The sequence below is a fragment of the Trichosurus vulpecula genome, chromosome 8 (genome assembly GCF_011100635.1).
Source record: "Trichosurus vulpecula isolate mTriVul1 chromosome 8, mTriVul1.pri, whole genome shotgun sequence".
NCBI classification, from domain to species: domain Eukaryota; kingdom Metazoa; phylum Chordata; class Mammalia; order Diprotodontia; family Phalangeridae; genus Trichosurus; species Trichosurus vulpecula.
This window is the reverse complement of record NC_050580.1, coordinates 70,984,925-71,003,401: the sequence shown is the minus strand read 5'-3', so window position 1 is coordinate 71,003,401 and position 18,477 is coordinate 70,984,925. Positions and strand designations below refer to the sequence as shown.

General features: G+C 38.8%; 1 protein-coding gene across 1 annotated transcript in view; it reads right to left on the bottom strand.

Moving 5' to 3' along the window:
- Positions 1 to 18,477, bottom strand: part of CPEB1 (cytoplasmic polyadenylation element binding protein 1) — a 72,353-nt gene that overhangs the window by 33,951 nt on the left and 19,925 nt on the right. The window contains exon 3 of the mRNA XM_036769581.1: positions 3,029 to 3,217. Within this exon, the coding sequence (XP_036625476.1) occupies positions 3,029 to 3,217 (189 nt within the window). The remainder of the gene's footprint in view (positions 1 to 3,028; positions 3,218 to 18,477) is intronic.

Here is an 18,477-nt window from a genome sequence, read left to right as displayed (position 1 = left end):
TATTCCAACTTTGAAAAATAATGAGTCAAAAGAAGGTACTTGCCAAAGGTCTAACCCCTCTAGAGAGGTATGCTCATAATTTGATCCTTCAAATTAACTACTTTTATATGAAACTAGACAAGTTTTACTTAGGTGGGCAGAATGACTACTCAATGACTTCAACCAGCTTCCTAAATATTACTGCCCTGAGCAAAGCTGTAGATAACATTTGTAACATTTACATGTCTCCATCAGCCCCATTCCTCCCTCCAAAAAATTGCTCCCAAATGACTTGATCATCTTAGATCTTACTCAGAGCCTCAAGATCTACCCAAAATAAGCCAATCTCCACAAACATGCAATGAACAAGAAACTCTACTCAATCAACCCACCCCAGTATTGAGATGGCAGAGCATTTAATACACAGAAACAAGATGGAAACAGACCAAGGAGAGTTTACATGGACAAACCCAAGTCAGTGCTGACTTGGTAGAGGTACCAGAATTCCTGCAGCCAGTAACACGGAGTTATCTCTTAACATAGATTTGAGATATCAAAAACAAAAACCCATAGCTAGAAGAGTCTCGTCTTTGATAAAGGTTGCTTTAAAGGGCAATTTTTGATTCTCCTTAGTTTTAATAAATCAAGGATTGTCATGCAAATAAAAAAAATCCTTGGAAGGTTTGAGGGAATGTGAGGGGAGACAGGAGATTAGACAATATGTCTAAAATCCCTTCTAGAGCTAACAGTCTAATACTATGAACTTTTAAAAAATCCTGCTGCATTCTAACCCCTTTCCCCAAGCTGTCTGAATACTTGGGGGTTACAGAAAATGGTTAGCAAGTTTCTCTTGGAGGACAAAGCTTCACATCACTGAATACAGACTAAGTAAACAACCATGGGATTTTCGAATTTGTATAGGCACAACTAAGACATTCACCTTGCTTGGAGAGTGCACTTCCAAATGCACTCTCATATCAGATGGCATCACATGTCCAGTAACAACCAAATATCCCATACACTTTTTTCTCCAACCCTATCTTTATGAAGGAGGATGGTTACTGACCTATCAGAACTCCTACTCTCTCTAAAGGAGTCCATCTAGTCCTAGGGCTAGGGAAGCAGTGTGGGCAAAAAACGTGGGCTGAATGTTCTTGCTTTGTTGGTGAGAAAAAGATCTGGTAACACAGCTGTGTGGTAGGAGTTTTACATCCTAATCCAAGGAGGCAGTATACTCACTGGAAGGCTACAAAGAAGGTACATAGTACAGAGATGGAAAAGAAGGAGCTGCCACCAATTCCCAAACTCTAAGAGTAAGGAACAGTTGTTTCGACAACAAATTCAATCTGGCCTATGACAAATTAAAATGTCCCACTATAAGGGCAAGGTCACAGGCTTAATGTCCATGTGGAGCTGTTTGCTGTTCCACAGCCACAGGCTATAGCCCTTACTAGTACAGTCATGTGCTACTGATCACAAGACTGTCTGGGTAGGAAACATAGATGGATTAACATAAATTAAACTCTACTACTGTTAAAATAGCTCAAACGAAAGCTACTACACCACTGAGGCAGAAAAGAGAAGATGGAAGAGCAAATTCTACTGCTAAATACCCAAGTCATGAGCAGGGAGGCATTCACCATCTAGCAAATAAGCTTAAAGCTAGCACCTTCTATAACACTTTTAAGTGAAGATAGTACAAAAGAAAGACATAGATTTACCATACCATCTTTCATATCTAAACACTAAGGAAGGGCTATGAGAACCTTAGGCCTAAAGAGTTCACCCATCATCAATGATCTGACCCCAAAAGAAGTATGACAAAGTTGCTAACCCTCCTGAAAAGGCTGGGTATTGCACTGATTGACTACTCAATGCTACCTAGGAAGGAACAGAGAGAAGAGATCAAACAATCACAGTATATCCTCTCCTTCACCCACACAAATTTTAAAGCCTCTTTTTAAAAACTCTATGCCTCTTTTTTAATCAAAACTACCAATTGGGCATTAAAATGCTCAGACATACAAATTCACCAAGCTTTGCAAAGCACTTGAAGACTTGCACTAGAGCTAGGCCTATCCCTTTCCCCTCCCTCCAAAAAAAGAAGCTAAAACAACATTGCCACATTTTGGAGGGTACTAATGGATATAATAAGAACTTTCTCCCCCACTAAAGCCACAAAGGCTTAAAGAGGTTGTTTCCCCCCCCACCCCCACTTTTCCAAGCCATTTTCAAAGTTAAGTTTCCCGCTACTTATCCTAAACTGGGTCTAATCAATGATCCTTCATTGAAAGTCACATGAGAAATGAGTAAAAAGGTAAGGAAGATATGTTTGCCCATCAATTGTATAGAACTGGGACCTTTGGGATGAGGGGTGGGGCCCCAAGTTAGGAATTTCCTTCCACACCTGCCCCTAAAACCACCACCTCTAAAGGTCAAGTCCCCATCTCCCACCATCTCTCTAGCTTAAAGACAAATACATTCTAAATGCAGCACGGCTGCAATATCAGCAAGTTAAAATTCATCCTGTGCTGATATTCTGAGACCATTCTCTCTCTCCCCTGTCTCAGTCTCAATCTCTCTCTCTCACACACACACACACACACACACACACACACACACACACACACACCCCTCTTTACATGTTAACAAACAAGAAATGTGAGTCTGATGTTAAATGTTCAACCCCCTCTCTCCTTCCCCTCCCCCATCTAAAAGTGTTTTGCTACATCATCTCCAAGATGGAACTAGGCACTTGTGGGTTACTCTAATAATTTCTAGAAAAAAGACAAACATTAGTTGCCTTCCGATCACTTGCCCACAGACCCTCAGAAGTATAAAAACTTTGGGCATTTATAATATTGAAAGGGAAAAAAAAGGCTCTCTACAAACACAAGCTGTTTTTTCCTCACATTCTCATTTCTGCAAAACAACTCCATGATAACAGAGGATAAAGACAGGGAAAGAGAAAATCCGACAACTGTTGCTGCGAATGTCAGCTGCACACACACACCCCCACCCCCCACCTTCCAGGCCCCAATTCACTCACCCGATTGTGGGCTGCTCTGTGCTGCAGCATCAGAGTCCTGGGTACTCCATGGTCTGTCCCACCCTGTCAAGCTGAGGGACTGCAGGCCAAGGCACAGGTCATTTGCATCCGGGAGGCCCCGGGAAGATTCTTGCGCAGAGGTGGGGAAAAGCATCCTGCTTGTAACTGTTCCTTCAGAGTCTGGGAAGTCTGTTTTGGATAGAACAGACACGAGCTCAAGAGTTAAGGGTGGTGTTTAAAATATATTATATATATATTTTTGATCATATATTATGTATATGACTATGTCTATATTAGATATATTAAAGAGAGTTTTCCTCAAGCCGCAGGCTTCCAATCCAGGCTATCAGGGTACTGCAGCCACTGTCCCAGCACTTTTAGGGCATCAGGTCTAGAGCGGCTGCCATACAACCTCCCACCCCCCACCCCACATACACCTATCCCGTCTGCATTACTGACTGGGCCAGCATGTGATCAGGCTGCTGATGCGTACCCCGCTGCCAGTGACATCAGCAACGCATGCAATAGAGCGGCATCATCTCCTAGAACTAGAGGGGTGGGGAGGGGAGGAGAAAACAGCAAGGAGACTTCCCTTCCAGAGACAAGACGGCACAGCAGACAGGAAGATAAAAGGTGCAGTTTGGCTCAGCCAAGCCAGAAAGGCAGAAAAACAGGCCCGTGAGCTATAGCAGAGCTGCTGCTGGCAGCCGCTGGCTTGAAATCCTTTGACCACAATAACAAGAGCACCCCGACAAAGACTGAACCCAATGCTTGTTTGCTGCTGCTCCACTCTAGTACCCTCCCCTCCCTGAAAACCAAAAACACTTTAGTCCTGGACACTCTCCAGCTGCCGGCTTGAGCCCTGATTTAGCAGCCCAATGCAAAGCTTCACAATTCTGCTAGCATAATCTATTTGCTTCAGCTTGGCCCCAGTACCTCCCTGACTGCACTGCTTACCACTGAATAATGTGGATAACCTTCAGAAAACCGAAATGTAAGCCCCAGATCTTAAGTACCTAACCTGGGAGGGCTGGTCTTAAACCAAACTAACAGGGAGGAATGTGGTCAGGGTTCAGCAATTGGTACCCCCTTCTCAAGAAGGGCGCATGCTTGCTTTATAACATTGTCATATTTCAGATGACATTTCCCTTTAACTTATGGAGCAAGGGAAACCCTGCCTAGAAAAGGAGCACCCCCCCCCCCCGCCTCTTGCTACCAACCAATCTCCTCTTTGCCCCAAATAGGGTATACACCCCATTAAATGAATAGCCACCTATCCACAAGGTAGGTTTTCTCTTTTGTGACTCTCCTAGGGAGGATATTCACGAATCAAGACTAAGAAAATATTACATGTTTAGCATCTGAAAAGACAAAAACAAGGGACAGATGCTGCAGGTTGTTAAATCCCACAACAAACAACATTCCACATACAAGTCTGAATCACTAAAAAGATACTTGCTTATAAACTAAGCTGTCTAGAAAACAGAAGAAATCCAAACTTCCCATTGTATCTTCTCTTCTTAATCCGCCTTCAGTAGTCTATGGCTATTCCTAGCTTAGTACTGCAGCAATCACTCATTACTTTGAGGGTCAGGAAGTACAACAGGGACAGCTATCACTCCTTTGAAATGGAACAAGAAAGCCCTTGTTCTTCCTCCATGCTGACCCTTTCTCTTTCAACTTAACCTTCACTGCCCCACCCTGCTCCCAACACTCTTTATGGAACACAGTCTACTTCCAATCTAGTGAGGTTGCCAGGCAAGAGGTATAGTCAGCCATTATTGTGTATGTTGACAGGTACAGTCACTCCCCTATTCAATGAGGTACCACCCTGAACCAGGTATTTATCTCCCATGAAAAACAACTTCCCAACCACTATCTCCCTTTCTCTCTGAAGACACTGGCCTGCGACACTGATCCTCCACTATTGTTTTAACACATAGTTTTTCCCATAGAAAAGAGATCTGCTGATAGAACAAATCCCACCCAAAACTGCTAGCTCCATAAAGCACAGGTTGAATCCTAGGTCCAGGACAGATGGTTCTGAGGTAGCTAGATGGAACACAAGTCACAGTAGACCTCCCCTAAGTAAACTACAGTGGAGACAAGCAACTAGCATATAGAGAGCAACATCATGAATTCTCTCATGCTGGCAGGGAAGGGGGGTGGAGAGGAAAAGGGCAAGAACAGTCCATCTCCTGCAGAAGTAGCTGGCACCAAGCCTCCTGCAGCACTCCCTGTGTAGGGGCCCAAGCTTACAGGGTGGGGAGAAAGGAGAATCATTGTAGCAGACTGAGGTAGACCTATTTGGGATTTAAAATCCCCATGGACTTAAAAAGCTGGAAGGGATCTTAGGTCATCTAGTATAACTTCCTTGTTTAACAGATGTGGAAGCTAAGACCCAGAGACATTCAAGTGACTTGCACAAGTCGACAAAGCTGGAAGCATCAGAGGCAAGTTGCAAATGCAGGTCCTAACTCAAAATCAGATTTCTTCCACTCTACCAAAGAAGTTCCTTCCAAGACATTTCAACGTTGCTTCAATCATGTCATCCAGCATTCTTCTTGGTTGCTGCAAACAACACCCCAGGACTGCAGAAAAGCACTCCTCATCCTGTGCTGCATCATATGCACCAATACACCTTCACCCACAAATGGAGCATCTTTAATAAACTCTTTTCATGTGTTTTTTTTCTTTTTCATTTTTTTTCTAACAGGCTAGGTAAGATCCTCCTTAATGCCATACCATTTAGAATTCCTTGAGACCTCATTCCAATGGAGCTCTCACCTTTAGCAAACATAGCTAAAAATATTTTGCTTCTACTATTCTCTCTTTACAGTCACCTTTAAAATTCTTCAGTAATTCTGTTCCATCAACTTATCTCTATTCATTTGCTCTCAATAGATTAGTTGCTGGTTTTTTTTAAACTGAAGATTTGTGAAACCAGACTATTAGTGAGCCTTGAGAGACTGAAGAGTTTGGACTTGCTCAGAGAGGACCCACTATAGGGTCGTCCCGGGGAATTTAAGCCACGTGAGGGAAACAGTTTTTCTGTTTTTGAAACTCAAGTATTTAGCACAATCCTTGGCACATAGAGGTTTGCTGAATTAAGCAAGAGGAAAGAACTACTTTCTCAAGCCGGGGACTGCTAAAGTGAAAGTGATGCTCTATCAAGATTAATTTGGTAGTAGTATATGATATGGACCAAAATAGGAATTAAGAGGAATTAGCCATTAGGGGGAAAGGGGCTCCCCAGTGAGAAAAGACTTGCAGTGATTCAGAACTTTTTCAATGGGAATGGAGAACTGGCATAATTCAAACAAAGAAATTGCTACTTGGAAATCATTAAGCTCTATATGTGTAGTGAGAAAAACAAGAGTCAAAACATCAGAAATATCAAGCCTGAAGGTACATATTGTATTATAGACTAGAGAGAGGAACTGGATTCAGCCAAGAGGTTGGGGATGAAGAGAATATAATCACAAAACCACTAGTAAAGAAAGATGCTATCTCAAAAAGAAATTTAGATAGAAAAGAACAGACGACCTTGACATCATAGGAATACTCAAATAGGAATAGAGAAGAGGAGATTCACCCAAGAAGAAATTCATCACAGTTACTGGAAAAGATAACAGAAGTCACAGAAAAGGTGGCATGAAAGTGGTGCATCTACAGTCAGGAAGACCCAAGTTTGAATTTGAGTGCCTCAAATCCTTTCTAGCTAGGGGACTCTGGGCATGTTACTTAATTTCTCTCAGCCTCAGTGTATTCATCTGTAAAATAAATGAGGAAGTATTTATCAGGCACTTAGCATGTGTCAAAAAACTGTTAAGCCCTGGAGATACAAATGGAAAAAGCAAGACGATCTCTGTTCTCTAGGAGAACTGACATTAGGAAATAATGCAAAGCAAAGTTTGGTTTTACGGTATATGGAGAGGCCCAGAAGTTCTTAGGGTACAGGGCAGACAGAAGGCCTGATAGTCTTCTGTCTCAGTGGAAAGATTAGAGTTGATTCTCACCTTATCCATGTTATGGGAGCACTCAGCCAAGATGGGCTCTGGGCACCTGTAGTAGGAGGACATTATATGCTATAATAATGAGGATAATAGCAACTACTTCAGAGTTGCGTTAAATATTATTACTGTTGTCATAAAAGAAGAATTATCGTTCATCTCAAATTATCCAAACATTAATACAGATTTTCATCATGGAAAAAGGTTTAAGGACTTAGTTTTAAAAAATATGAGTCAAGAGAAATCTAATATATAATTCCAGTACAGTAACCTCCACAAGTATAAGCAGTTCTCAGAGTCAAAAATAACTTGTCCACAAGGACTATTAAAATGATTAGAAGAGAAACAAGTGATAAATGAAATTAGAATAGAGTCTTAAAGGAACAACACTTTAAAACAGAAGGTGGAAAAGTTTACTTAAATAATGAGCTCCATGAAAAATAAAGTTGGGCAATCACTGACTCCATTAGGCAAGTAAGAAAACACATGAAAATACTACAACCAAAAACAACTGACCTTGAAAACAAATACAGCTATTTTAAGAATCAGACTCCCTAAAATCCATGACCCAACCAAAAAGCCTGAATACTAGATTACCAGAAATCATAAAGGAAAACCACCCAGATTGCTTTTTGATTAAGTAAAAAATAAAAAGCCCTCCCCTTAAAAAGGAAAATTTACCCGCCATCATTTCCTAAAACAAGAAAAGCATGGCCCAATTCCAGAGCTTCCAAGAAAAAAAACTGCAGTCATTGGAGAGGGAGAAAGGGAAAGGAGGGAAAGGGGGAGGCAGAAGGGAGGGAAGGGGGGAGGGAAAGGGGGAGGGGAAAGGGGGGGGGGGGGGAGAGATCAAATACCAAGGAACAACAGTCCGCCTCACACAAGACTCGGCAGAAAACACTATTAAGGAGAGCAAGTCATGGAATATGATATTCCAAAAAGCAAAAGATAAAAAGCTTACAACCAAGAATATCTTCCTTGAAAAACTGAACATCATTCTGTGGGGGATGGGAGAAGCTAGAGCCTTTAAAGGAACAGAGTATTTTCTAGCATTCCTGATGAAAAAAGCAGTACCGAATAGAAATTCTGAAATGCAAACACAACACCAATGTAAGCAGGTAAACAACATAGCAACTGGTAAAAGCCAAAAACTTAAGTGTTTACTATCTGAAGGGGAAGAAGTGATAAGTGTCCCTTCAGAATTCCATTCTAGAAGACTCACAAGGAAGGCAAAGTTGTAGTTAAGAGAGGAAAGAAAATGGGGGAGGGGGAAGAAGTAAAGGAATACATCAGGCAAGGGAAGGAAAGGGAAATAACAACTACTAAGCATCTACTATGTGTCGAGAATTTTGCGAAGCGCCTGACAAATTTTCTCATTTGGTCCTCTCAACAACTCTGTGAGGGAAGTGCAATTATGATTCTCATTTTATAGTTGAGAAAACTGTGGCATAAGTTAAGGAACTTGCCAAGGGTCACAAAACTAATGTCTGAGACCAGTTTTAAACTCAGATCTTCCTCATTCCATAACTTTCTATCCTCTGTGCCATCCAGATGTCTGTTAGGAGGCAAGAAACAGGAAAGAATATTACTGGAGTTCACAAAAATAAGAGCCATTTTGCACAGAGAAAGGAACATGTGGAGTAGTCATTTTGTGAGCCTCACTCTTCATGATAGGAAGGGTAACACCCCTACACTGCGAAGTATACATGCATGCTCGAGCATACATACACACATACATACACATACATACACACACACACACACACACACACACTCACTCTCTCTCTCTCTCTCTCTCTCTCTCTCTCTCTCTCTCTCTCTCTGGGACAAAATATACATAATCCAAAAAGGAAACAAGGAGGAATGAGGAAAGGACAGAGGTAGAATTTAAGAGTGAGGGCCAATCCAGGACAAAATAGTCACAAACAAAACTATCACTGACTCTGGAGGTTAAATCATAAAGGAGAATGTTTAAAATAATCAAGTGAAAAAAGAACCACCAATCAAGCTCTGGGCATGCTGAAATGAGGAGAAGCAGAAGAGTAGGAAACAGACCACTTCCACTGTAGATTACTAGTGTTGATCATATAAATTTCTTCTTTCATCACCTCCTTTGCAAAGACAGGAAGAAAGGAGAAAGTGGAAAAATATAAGAGGACAAGATGAAGGGTATTACATAATTAACAATTAGGGCGAGGAATGTGAATGGGATAAGCTCATTCATAAAGTTGAATAGAGCAGCAAAATAAATTAGACAGCAGAATCGAACAAGTTTGTTAAAGGAAACATGTGAAACAAAGATTTGCCAAGCTAAGATGAAGTTCTGGAGCAAAATTTATTATACCTCAGGTAAAAATCAAGGAAAGCAGAAGTGTAGCAATCAATCTCAAACAAAGCAACAGTTTAAAAAAAAAAAAAGACATGGTCAAAACAGTTGAAAGATTACTAAATGGCACCCCAAGGCAGTTAAATCATTTAATAAGTATGCACCATATAAAATGGCATCTAAATACTTAAAAATGAAGTTACCCAAATTACAGAGAAAAACAGAAAAACTCTAATGAAGGACCTCATTGTACCCTTTTCACAACTAGACACCATAAAGTTAAATACCTAAATAGACTTTTAGAAAATTCAGGGGGCAGAGCCAAGATGCTAAAGAAAAGCCAGGAAGTTTCCCAAGCTCTTCCAAGTTTCTATCAGAATCAAGCCTCTAAAAAAATTCTGGAGTGACAGAATCCACAAAAAGACAGTCATACAATCTTCCAACCCAAGATGACTTAGGACTTCAGGAAACATCTGTCTCACTTCGTCTGGGCAAGCCAGCGGGAGGCTCTTAGCCACAGCACAGATCAGCAACTGCAGCCCCTTGATTCTGGCTCAGCAGACCAGTGGCACAGCAGAGCAGCTGTGAGGCCTCTAGCCCCTGGCACAGCAGGCAAAATGCCAGGCCCAGAATCCAGGACACAACAGGTTTGATGAGGCTGGGCCACCCTAGCACAGTGGGCTAGGGCTAGCCATCAACCCCAGAGGCCTCAGCAGAGAAAGCCAGTGACCAGTCCCCTGGCCCCCAGTGCAAAAAGCGTAGGGCAGTATCCCCTGTATGTCAGGAGCAGAGCTCAACTTTTTAAAATAAGCAAAAAACAAAAAAGAACCTTAACCATAGAGAGCTACTATGGCGAAAGGGAAGATGATCAAAACAAACTCAGAAGAGAACAATAATGTCAAAATGCCTACATGCAAAGCCACAAAAGGCCCTCCTGGAAAAGGTCAAAAAGAATTTTAAAAATCAGGTAAGAGAGGTATAAGAAAGTTGAAAAAAGAAAGGAGAGTTAATGCAAGAAAATTTTGAAAATAGAGTCAACAGCTTTGAAAAAGCACAAATGACTGAACAAAACTCCTTAAAAAAAAATTGGCCAAATAGAAAAAGAATGCACTGAAAAAAGCAACTCCTTTTTAAAAGTAGAATTGGCCAAATGGAAAAAGAGACACAAAAGCTAACTGAAGAAAATAATCCCTTGAAAATTAGAATTGGGCAAGTGGAAGCTAATGACTATGAGACATCAAGAATCAGGGCCAAGATGGAGAAAGTAAAGGCAGGGTGTTGCCTGAGAGCTCTCTCCCAAACCTTTCCAAATACCTTTAAATAATGAATCTAAACAAATTCTAGAGCAGAACCCACAAAAAGATGGAGTAAAACAATTTAAGCCCAAGACAACCTGGAAGGTCAGCAAGAAAAGTCTGTTGCACCAAGGTGAGAAAGGGGCAGTGCAGCACAGACTGCCCCAGCACAGACCAGGCCCCAGCAAACCCAGAGCAATCCTGGGGAGCCACTGAATCAGCAGCAACAGTGGCTGCTTACAGAGCTCTGTCCAGACAGTAAGGGGGTCCAACAACTGGTCATAAAGAGATTACAGGGGTCTCTTTGCTGCCACTGAGGCAGGCTGCTGTTGCTTTGCCCATACTTGGATCAGGGTCACAGTCCTGGGTGACAGTCCCAGGGCAACAAGGAGCACTAGCACAACAGTGCTTGTTGCCACAGTGGAATGGAGACTCTCCTCACAGTTCCATGGCAGAAGAGAGTGCGTGTGGTCACTCGAAGAACAGATCACAGGCCAGGAGAGTAGTTAACACCTCTCTTTAGATCACACCACCTTGGAAGAATTGAAAACTTATGGGTACCTAGAAGTATCTCTGAAAACAGCTGCACAAAACCCCTGAAGCTTAGAACAGTGTGCCCTTCACCCCGGAAGCAGAGCCCTACTTTGACAAAGAGTTAAGTCAAGTAATAGGCTGGGAAAATGAATAAACGGAAAAAAAATCTGACTATAGAAAGTTACTATGGTGATCAAAAACACACAATCAGAAGAAGATAACTTAGTCAAAGCTCCTATATCCAAAGCCTCCAAGAAAAATATGAATTGGTCTCAGGCCGTGGAAGAGCTTTCAAAAAGGATTTTGAACATCAAGAGAGGTAGAGGAAAAATTGGGAAGAGAAATGTAAGTGACACAAGAAAATCATGAGAAGTCAACAACTTGATAAAGGAGACACCAAAAAATACTGAAGAAAATAACAGCTTAAAAAACAGACTAGGCCAAATGCTAAAAGAGGTCCAAAAAGCCAATGAGGAGAAGAATGTCTTAAAAAGCAGAATGGCTAAGTGGAAAAAGACATACAAAAGAAAATAATTCCTTAAAAATTAGATTTGAGCAAGTGAAACCTAATGACTCTGAGAAATTAAGAAACAATAAAACAAAACCAAAAGAATGGAAAAATAGAAGACAATGTGAAATACCTCACTGGAAAAACAAATAACCTGAAAAGTAGATCCAGGAGAAAAAATTTAAAAATTATTAGACTACCTGAAAGCCACAATCAAAAAATGAGCCTAGATATCATCTTTCAAAAAATCATCAAGGAAAAGTGTCCTGATATTCTGGAACCAGAGAATGAAGCAGAAATGGAAAGAATCCACCAATCACCTCCTAAAAGAGATCCCAAAATGAAAACTACGAATATTATAGCAGAGCTCCTAGGTCAAGGAGAAAACACTGCAAGCAGTCACAAAGAACCAATTCAAATTATCATGGAGCCATAGTCAGGATAACACAAGATTTAGCAGTTTCTACATTAAAGGATCAGAGGGCTTGGAATATATTCCAGAGGGCAAAGGAGCCAAGATTACAACCAAGAATCATTTACCCAGCAAAACTGAGTATAATCCTTTAGGGTGAAAAATGGGTGTTCAATGAAATAGAAGACTTCCAAGTATTCTTGATGAAAAGACCAGAGCTAAATAGAAAATTTGACTTTCAAATACAAGAACCAAGAGAAATATAAAAAGGTAAACAGGAAAGGGAAATCGTAAGGGACTTAAGATTAAACTGTTTACATTCCTACATGGGAAGATGGTATCTGTAACTCATAAGAATTTTCTCATTCATAGGGCAGTTAGAAGGAGTACATATAGACAGAAGGTAACGGTGTAAGTTGAATATCAAGGGATAATAGCTAAAAAATATAAAATTAAGGGGTCCAGGAGGAATGTACTAGGAGGAAGGGAAAAGGAGAGGTAGAATAGGGTAAATTATCTCACATAAAAAAGACAAGAAAGAGCTTTCACAGTAGAGGGGAAGAAATAAAACACTGGTGAGGAGAGAGAGGGTGAAAGTAGAGAGAGAAAAAAGTATAAATGGGGAAAAAAAGATGAAGGGAAATACACATTTAGTAATCATAATTGTGAAACTCTGAATGTGAGTGGGATGAATTCTCCAATAAAACAGAAGCAGACAGCAGAGTGGATTAAAAACCAGAATCCTACAATACGTTGCTTACAAGAAACACATGTGAAGCAGAGAGACACAGAGAGTAAAGGTAAAAGGCTGGAGTAGTGTGCTTCAGCCAAAGTTTAAAAAAAAAAAAAAAAAGGAGTAGCTAACCTGATCTCAGATAAAGCAAAAGTAAAAACAGATCTTATCAAAAGAGACAAGGAAGGAAACTATATCTTGCTAAAAGGTATGATCGACAATAAAATAATATCAATAATAAATATAAATGCACCAAGTGGTAAAACACCCAAATTCTTAAGAGAAGTTAAGTGAGTTCCAGGAAGAAATAGATAGCAAAACTGTATTAGTGGGGGACCCCAACCTTCCCCTCTTCTCAGGATTCAATGAATCTAACCACAAAATTAGTAAGAAAGAAGTTAAGGAGATGATAAGAACTTTAGCTAAGTTATATATGATAGACCTCAGGAGAAAACTGAATAGAGATAGATAGAAATATACCTTTTTCTCAGCAGCACATAGCACCTACACAAAAACTGACTATGTATTAGGGCATAAAAACCTCACAAACGCAGAAATATTAAATGCGTCCTTTTCAGATCATGACACAACAAAAATTACCTGAAATGAAGGGTCATGGAAAGATAGACTAAAAATTATTTGGAAACTACATAATCTAATCCTAAAGAATCAGTAGGTCAAACAACAAATCATAGAAACAGTGAGTACTTTCAAATATGAGATATGACAATAGTGAGACAACATAACCAAATTTATGGGATGCAGCCAAAGCAGTACTTAGCGGAAATTTCTCTATCTCTAAAATGCTTACATGAATAAAATAGAGCAAGAGATCAATGAACTGGGCATGCAATTTAAAAAGCTAGAAAAGAACAAATTAAAAAGCCCCAAATAAACACCAAATTAGAAATTCGGAAAATCAAAAGATTAATAAAACAGAAAAAAAACTACTAAAAAACAATAAATATATAAAGCTTTGGTTAATTTTTAAAAAGAAGAAAACCAAATTACCAATATCACGAAGATAAAAGGGTGAATTCACCACCAATGAAGAGGAAATCAAAACAATAATTAGGAACTATTTTGCCCAACTGTATGCCAATAAATCTGTCAAAGTGAAATGGATGAATATTTACAAAAATATAAATCACCCAGATTAACAGAGAAGGAAATAAAATATTTAAATAACTCCATTTTTGAAAAAGAAATTGATCAGCCCATCAATGAATTCCCTAAGAAAAAAATCTCCAGGGACAGATGGATTTACAAGTGAATTCTACCAAACATTTAAACAATTAATTCCAGCACTATATAAAATAGGCAAAGGAGTCCTACCAAATTCCTTTTATTACACAAATATGGTGCTGATACCTAAACCAGAAAGAGCCAAAACAGAGAAAGAAATTAGAGACCAAATTCCCTAACGAGTACCGATACAAAAAAATTAAATAAAATATGGACAAAGAGATTACTAATTTATCACCAGAATAATATACTGCGACCAGGTGGGATATATACCAGAAGTGTAAGGCTGGTTCAATATTAGGAAAATTATTGGCATAATTGACGATATAAATAACAAAACCAATAAAAATCATGATTATCTCAATAGATGCAGAAAAAAGCTCTTGACAAAATACAGCACCTATTCCTATTAAAAACTCTAGAGAAAACAAGAATAAATGATAAGCAGTATTTATCTAAACCCATCAACAAGCATTAATTATCTGTAACAGGGATAAGGTAGAAGTCTTCCCAATAAGATCAGTGGTAAAATAAGGATGCCTGTCATCACCATTATTATTAATATTGTGCTAGAAACGTTAATGTTAGCAGTAAGAGAAGAAAAAGAAAATGAAGGAATTAGACTAGGCAATGAGGAAACAAAACCATCACTTCTTGCAGATGTTATGATGTTATACTTAGAGAATCCTAAAGAATCAACTAAAGAACTACTTTAACTTTAGCAAAGTCGCAGGATATAGAATAAACCCACCTAACTCAGCATTTCTACATATTTCCAACAAAGCCCAGTATCAAGAGCTAGAAAGAAAAATTCCATTTAAAGTAACTGCAGACAATATAAAGTATTTGGGATTCTACCTGCCAAGACAAATCCATTAACTATATGAACACAATTACAAAACACTTCACAAAAATAAAGCCAGATCTAAACGATTTGAAAAATATCAACTGCTCATGGGTAGGCCAAGCTAATATGACAAAGATAACAATTCTACCTAATTTATTTATTCAGTGGCATACCAATAAAACTACCAAAAATTATTTTATAGAGCTAAAAAAAATAACAAAATTCATCTGGAAGAACAGAAGGTCAAGAATATCAAGAGAATTAGTGAAAAAAAATGCAAAGGAAGGTGGCCTAGCCATACCAGATCTAAAACTACATTATGAATCATCAAAACTATTAGGTACTGGCCAAGAAATAGAGTGGTGGATCAGTGGAATAGGTTAGGCACACAAGACACAGTAGTCAATGACTATTGTAATATAATGTTTGATAAACCCAAAGACTCCAGCTTCTGGGATAAGAACTCATCATTTGACAAAAACTGGAAAATTAGTATGGCATAAAACTAGTAAAGACCAATATCTCATACTGTATACCAAAATAAGATCAAAATGGGTACATGATTTACACATAAAGGGTGATAACCATAAGAGAGCAAGAAATAGTTTACCTGTCAGATTTATGAAGAAGGGAAATACTACTTAACAAAAAATATTTAGAAAGAATACAGCTCTAGTGATTAATGGGAATAGAAAATAATGAACATTTTATTAGCTAAGTATGACAACATTACCAAAAGTGAACATGTATTATGGCATAAAGACTACAAGCAAATGCAGGAAAAACTATGAAAAACATCCTTTACTAACAAAAGCATAATCATAATATAATATATATAACATGTATCAATATATAATCAAAAAACGTACTAGAAAGTCAGGGCAGAAAGAATTCTATTTAATGTCTAGAGAGTTAGCCTTAAAATGCAGACCTGGGGGTTTGGGTCCCACATTTGACATGCTGCCCAAGTGACCTAAGCAAGTCACAACCTGTCAGAGCTATAGGCAGTTTTTCTAAGACTAAGTTGCCAAAGTGTTCCACCTGCACTGGTGGAGCAAATTTTTTACCAGAAAAATCATAGGTATTACTAATCACCATTTCTAAAAGGCCTTTGTAGAAAGGATTAAACACAGTCTAAATAACTGGTGGGTCAAAGAATAAATCATAGAAGACAACATATAATTTCATTAACCATAACAAAACTTTTGGGATCCAACCAAAGCAGTAGTTACGAGATAATTTATTTTGCTAAATATTTTCATCAAAAGAAAAAAAAGAATAGATGATTTGAGCATGCAGGTCTTAAAAAAGCAACAAAATCCAAAAGAAAATAAAAATTTGAAATAAAAGCTGAACTGGCAAGTAAAACTAGGAACATTTTTAAGGGGAAAAAAATTAAAATGAAGCATTAGCTAATCAAATTTTAAAAAGAAAAACCAAAATGTCAATACCAAAAACAAAAAGGGAGAACTCAAAATGAAGAAAAAAAAATTAGCAACTTTCACCCAGCTACATGCCAAAAAATTGATAATAAATTAAACGGATGAATATGTGCATAAATGTAAAATACCCAAATCAGAAGTAGAGAATTTAAGTAATTCAGAAAAAGAAATTAAGCCATAAGGGAACTCCTTCCCCTCAAAAATTCCAAGACCAGATATTTACCTGTGAATTCTACCAAAAAACAGTTAATTCCAATATAACACAAATTAAACATAAAAACAAAAAGAAACAATTGTAACAAATTCTATGAGATAAACATGGTCCTGATAAACAAAGGAAAGAAAGCAGAGAAAAAGCGATAGACCAATATCTTTGAGCATAAACGCAAAAATACTGAATAAAATAATAGCCAAAAAGCTATAACATATTAAAAAATTGTACAGTATGACTAGGTTGGATTTGTACCAAGAATGCAGGTTATCCTTCCATTTCCTAAATCTTGTATGCATTTTTGATGTCTTTCCCATTTGAATGTAAACTCTCTATCATCAAACTGACTTAATACTATTTTATGAGAGGTATGTATATCAGTGGAAGATATTAGGTACAAATCATGCAAAAGCCAACAAAAACAATAGCCTGCCCAAGACAAAAGGGAGCTTGAGTGTGGAGTAACATGATTCGACATGACCTCCAGGACTATTAATCTGATTTCTGTGTGCAAGATGGAGTACAAAGAGGAGACTGAAAGCAAGGAGACCAATAAGGAGATTATGGCAACATCCCAGGCAAGAGAGTAAGAAGAGCTAAAATAAAGTGATAGCCATGAGTGGAGAAGAGGGGATGATATGAGGTAACATCAACATGATTTAGTAAAATGACTGGATAAAGGGGCTGCTGAGAGGGAAAAGCTGAACAGAACTCCTGTATGTGGTGAATGTGGATAAATAGAAGAATGGTAGTCACCTCAATGGAGGCATGGGTTTGGGAGGGGGCAAAGATAACAAGTTTTATTTTGAATATGTAGAAACTGAGATGCCTATTGGACATCCAGATGAGAATTTCTAGACAGTAGCTGAATACAGGACTTAGGAAGAATTTGTGGGATGCAGAGAAAACAGTGGTTGAACCCATGAGATCCAATGAGATCACTTGGGGAGTATGCAGAAAGCAAATGAGAGAGCCCTAGGACAAAACACAGTAGTATAAACTAGGGAGAAAGAACAAGCTCAGAAGAGAGGAGGGTTAGGACCAATGACACAAATAAGTTGGTCACCATTATCCTGAGACTAGGATAAAGGGATAATGCTGAAGTGATTTAAAGCATGGAATTGGAAAGAAGAAGGAGCTCACAAGAGACAGCCTCTTTTTCCAGTGAAATAGGATGTAAGGTACTCTGCTGAAAGGAAAAGGCTGTGGTGCTTTGAACAACTGTTGGGAGGGATGTGATAGGACAACCAGACAAGAGTAAAATGACTGATGTGCAACAGTAGGGACCTAACTGAGGGTTGAGGAACAAATTTGTCATGGATCAGTGAATTCAGCTGTGTGACTCTCCTGCAATGTTCAGTAGCTCACAAGGAGCAACAGCAAAGGCACTTAGTGACAGAGATTGAACATCTCTGCAGAAACAGGGCTAAGAATTAAGAAAGGGGTGAGCCACAATGTGACAATGATGGGAGGATTCATGAGTCAAGGTGTGCATAAACTTGAACTGCTAAACTAAGAAATAAGACGTTAATGAGAAGAAAAATAAGGCCAGAGGAGGATAGAGGTACCACAAGTTGTGGCAAGGTCGAACAGGACATTTAAGAGGGACATCTATTTGTGGAGATGAAAACACCTGATGATGAAAAGTCAAGAGTATGAACACTCCTGCATGAGTCTGAGGTAAAATAAAGGTACTAAGGATGTTAAACTGGGAAGAAGAGTGTTTTGATTAAAAATGACTATTGGACTAAAAAATGAAAAACTGGATCCAACCAAATAGCTTCACATAGTTACAACAAGCATTATTAACTCATGTGTCATGCTAGGCACTGGGGATACCAACACAAAAAAATGAAGGAGCTCTGGCGCTTGAAGAGCTCACA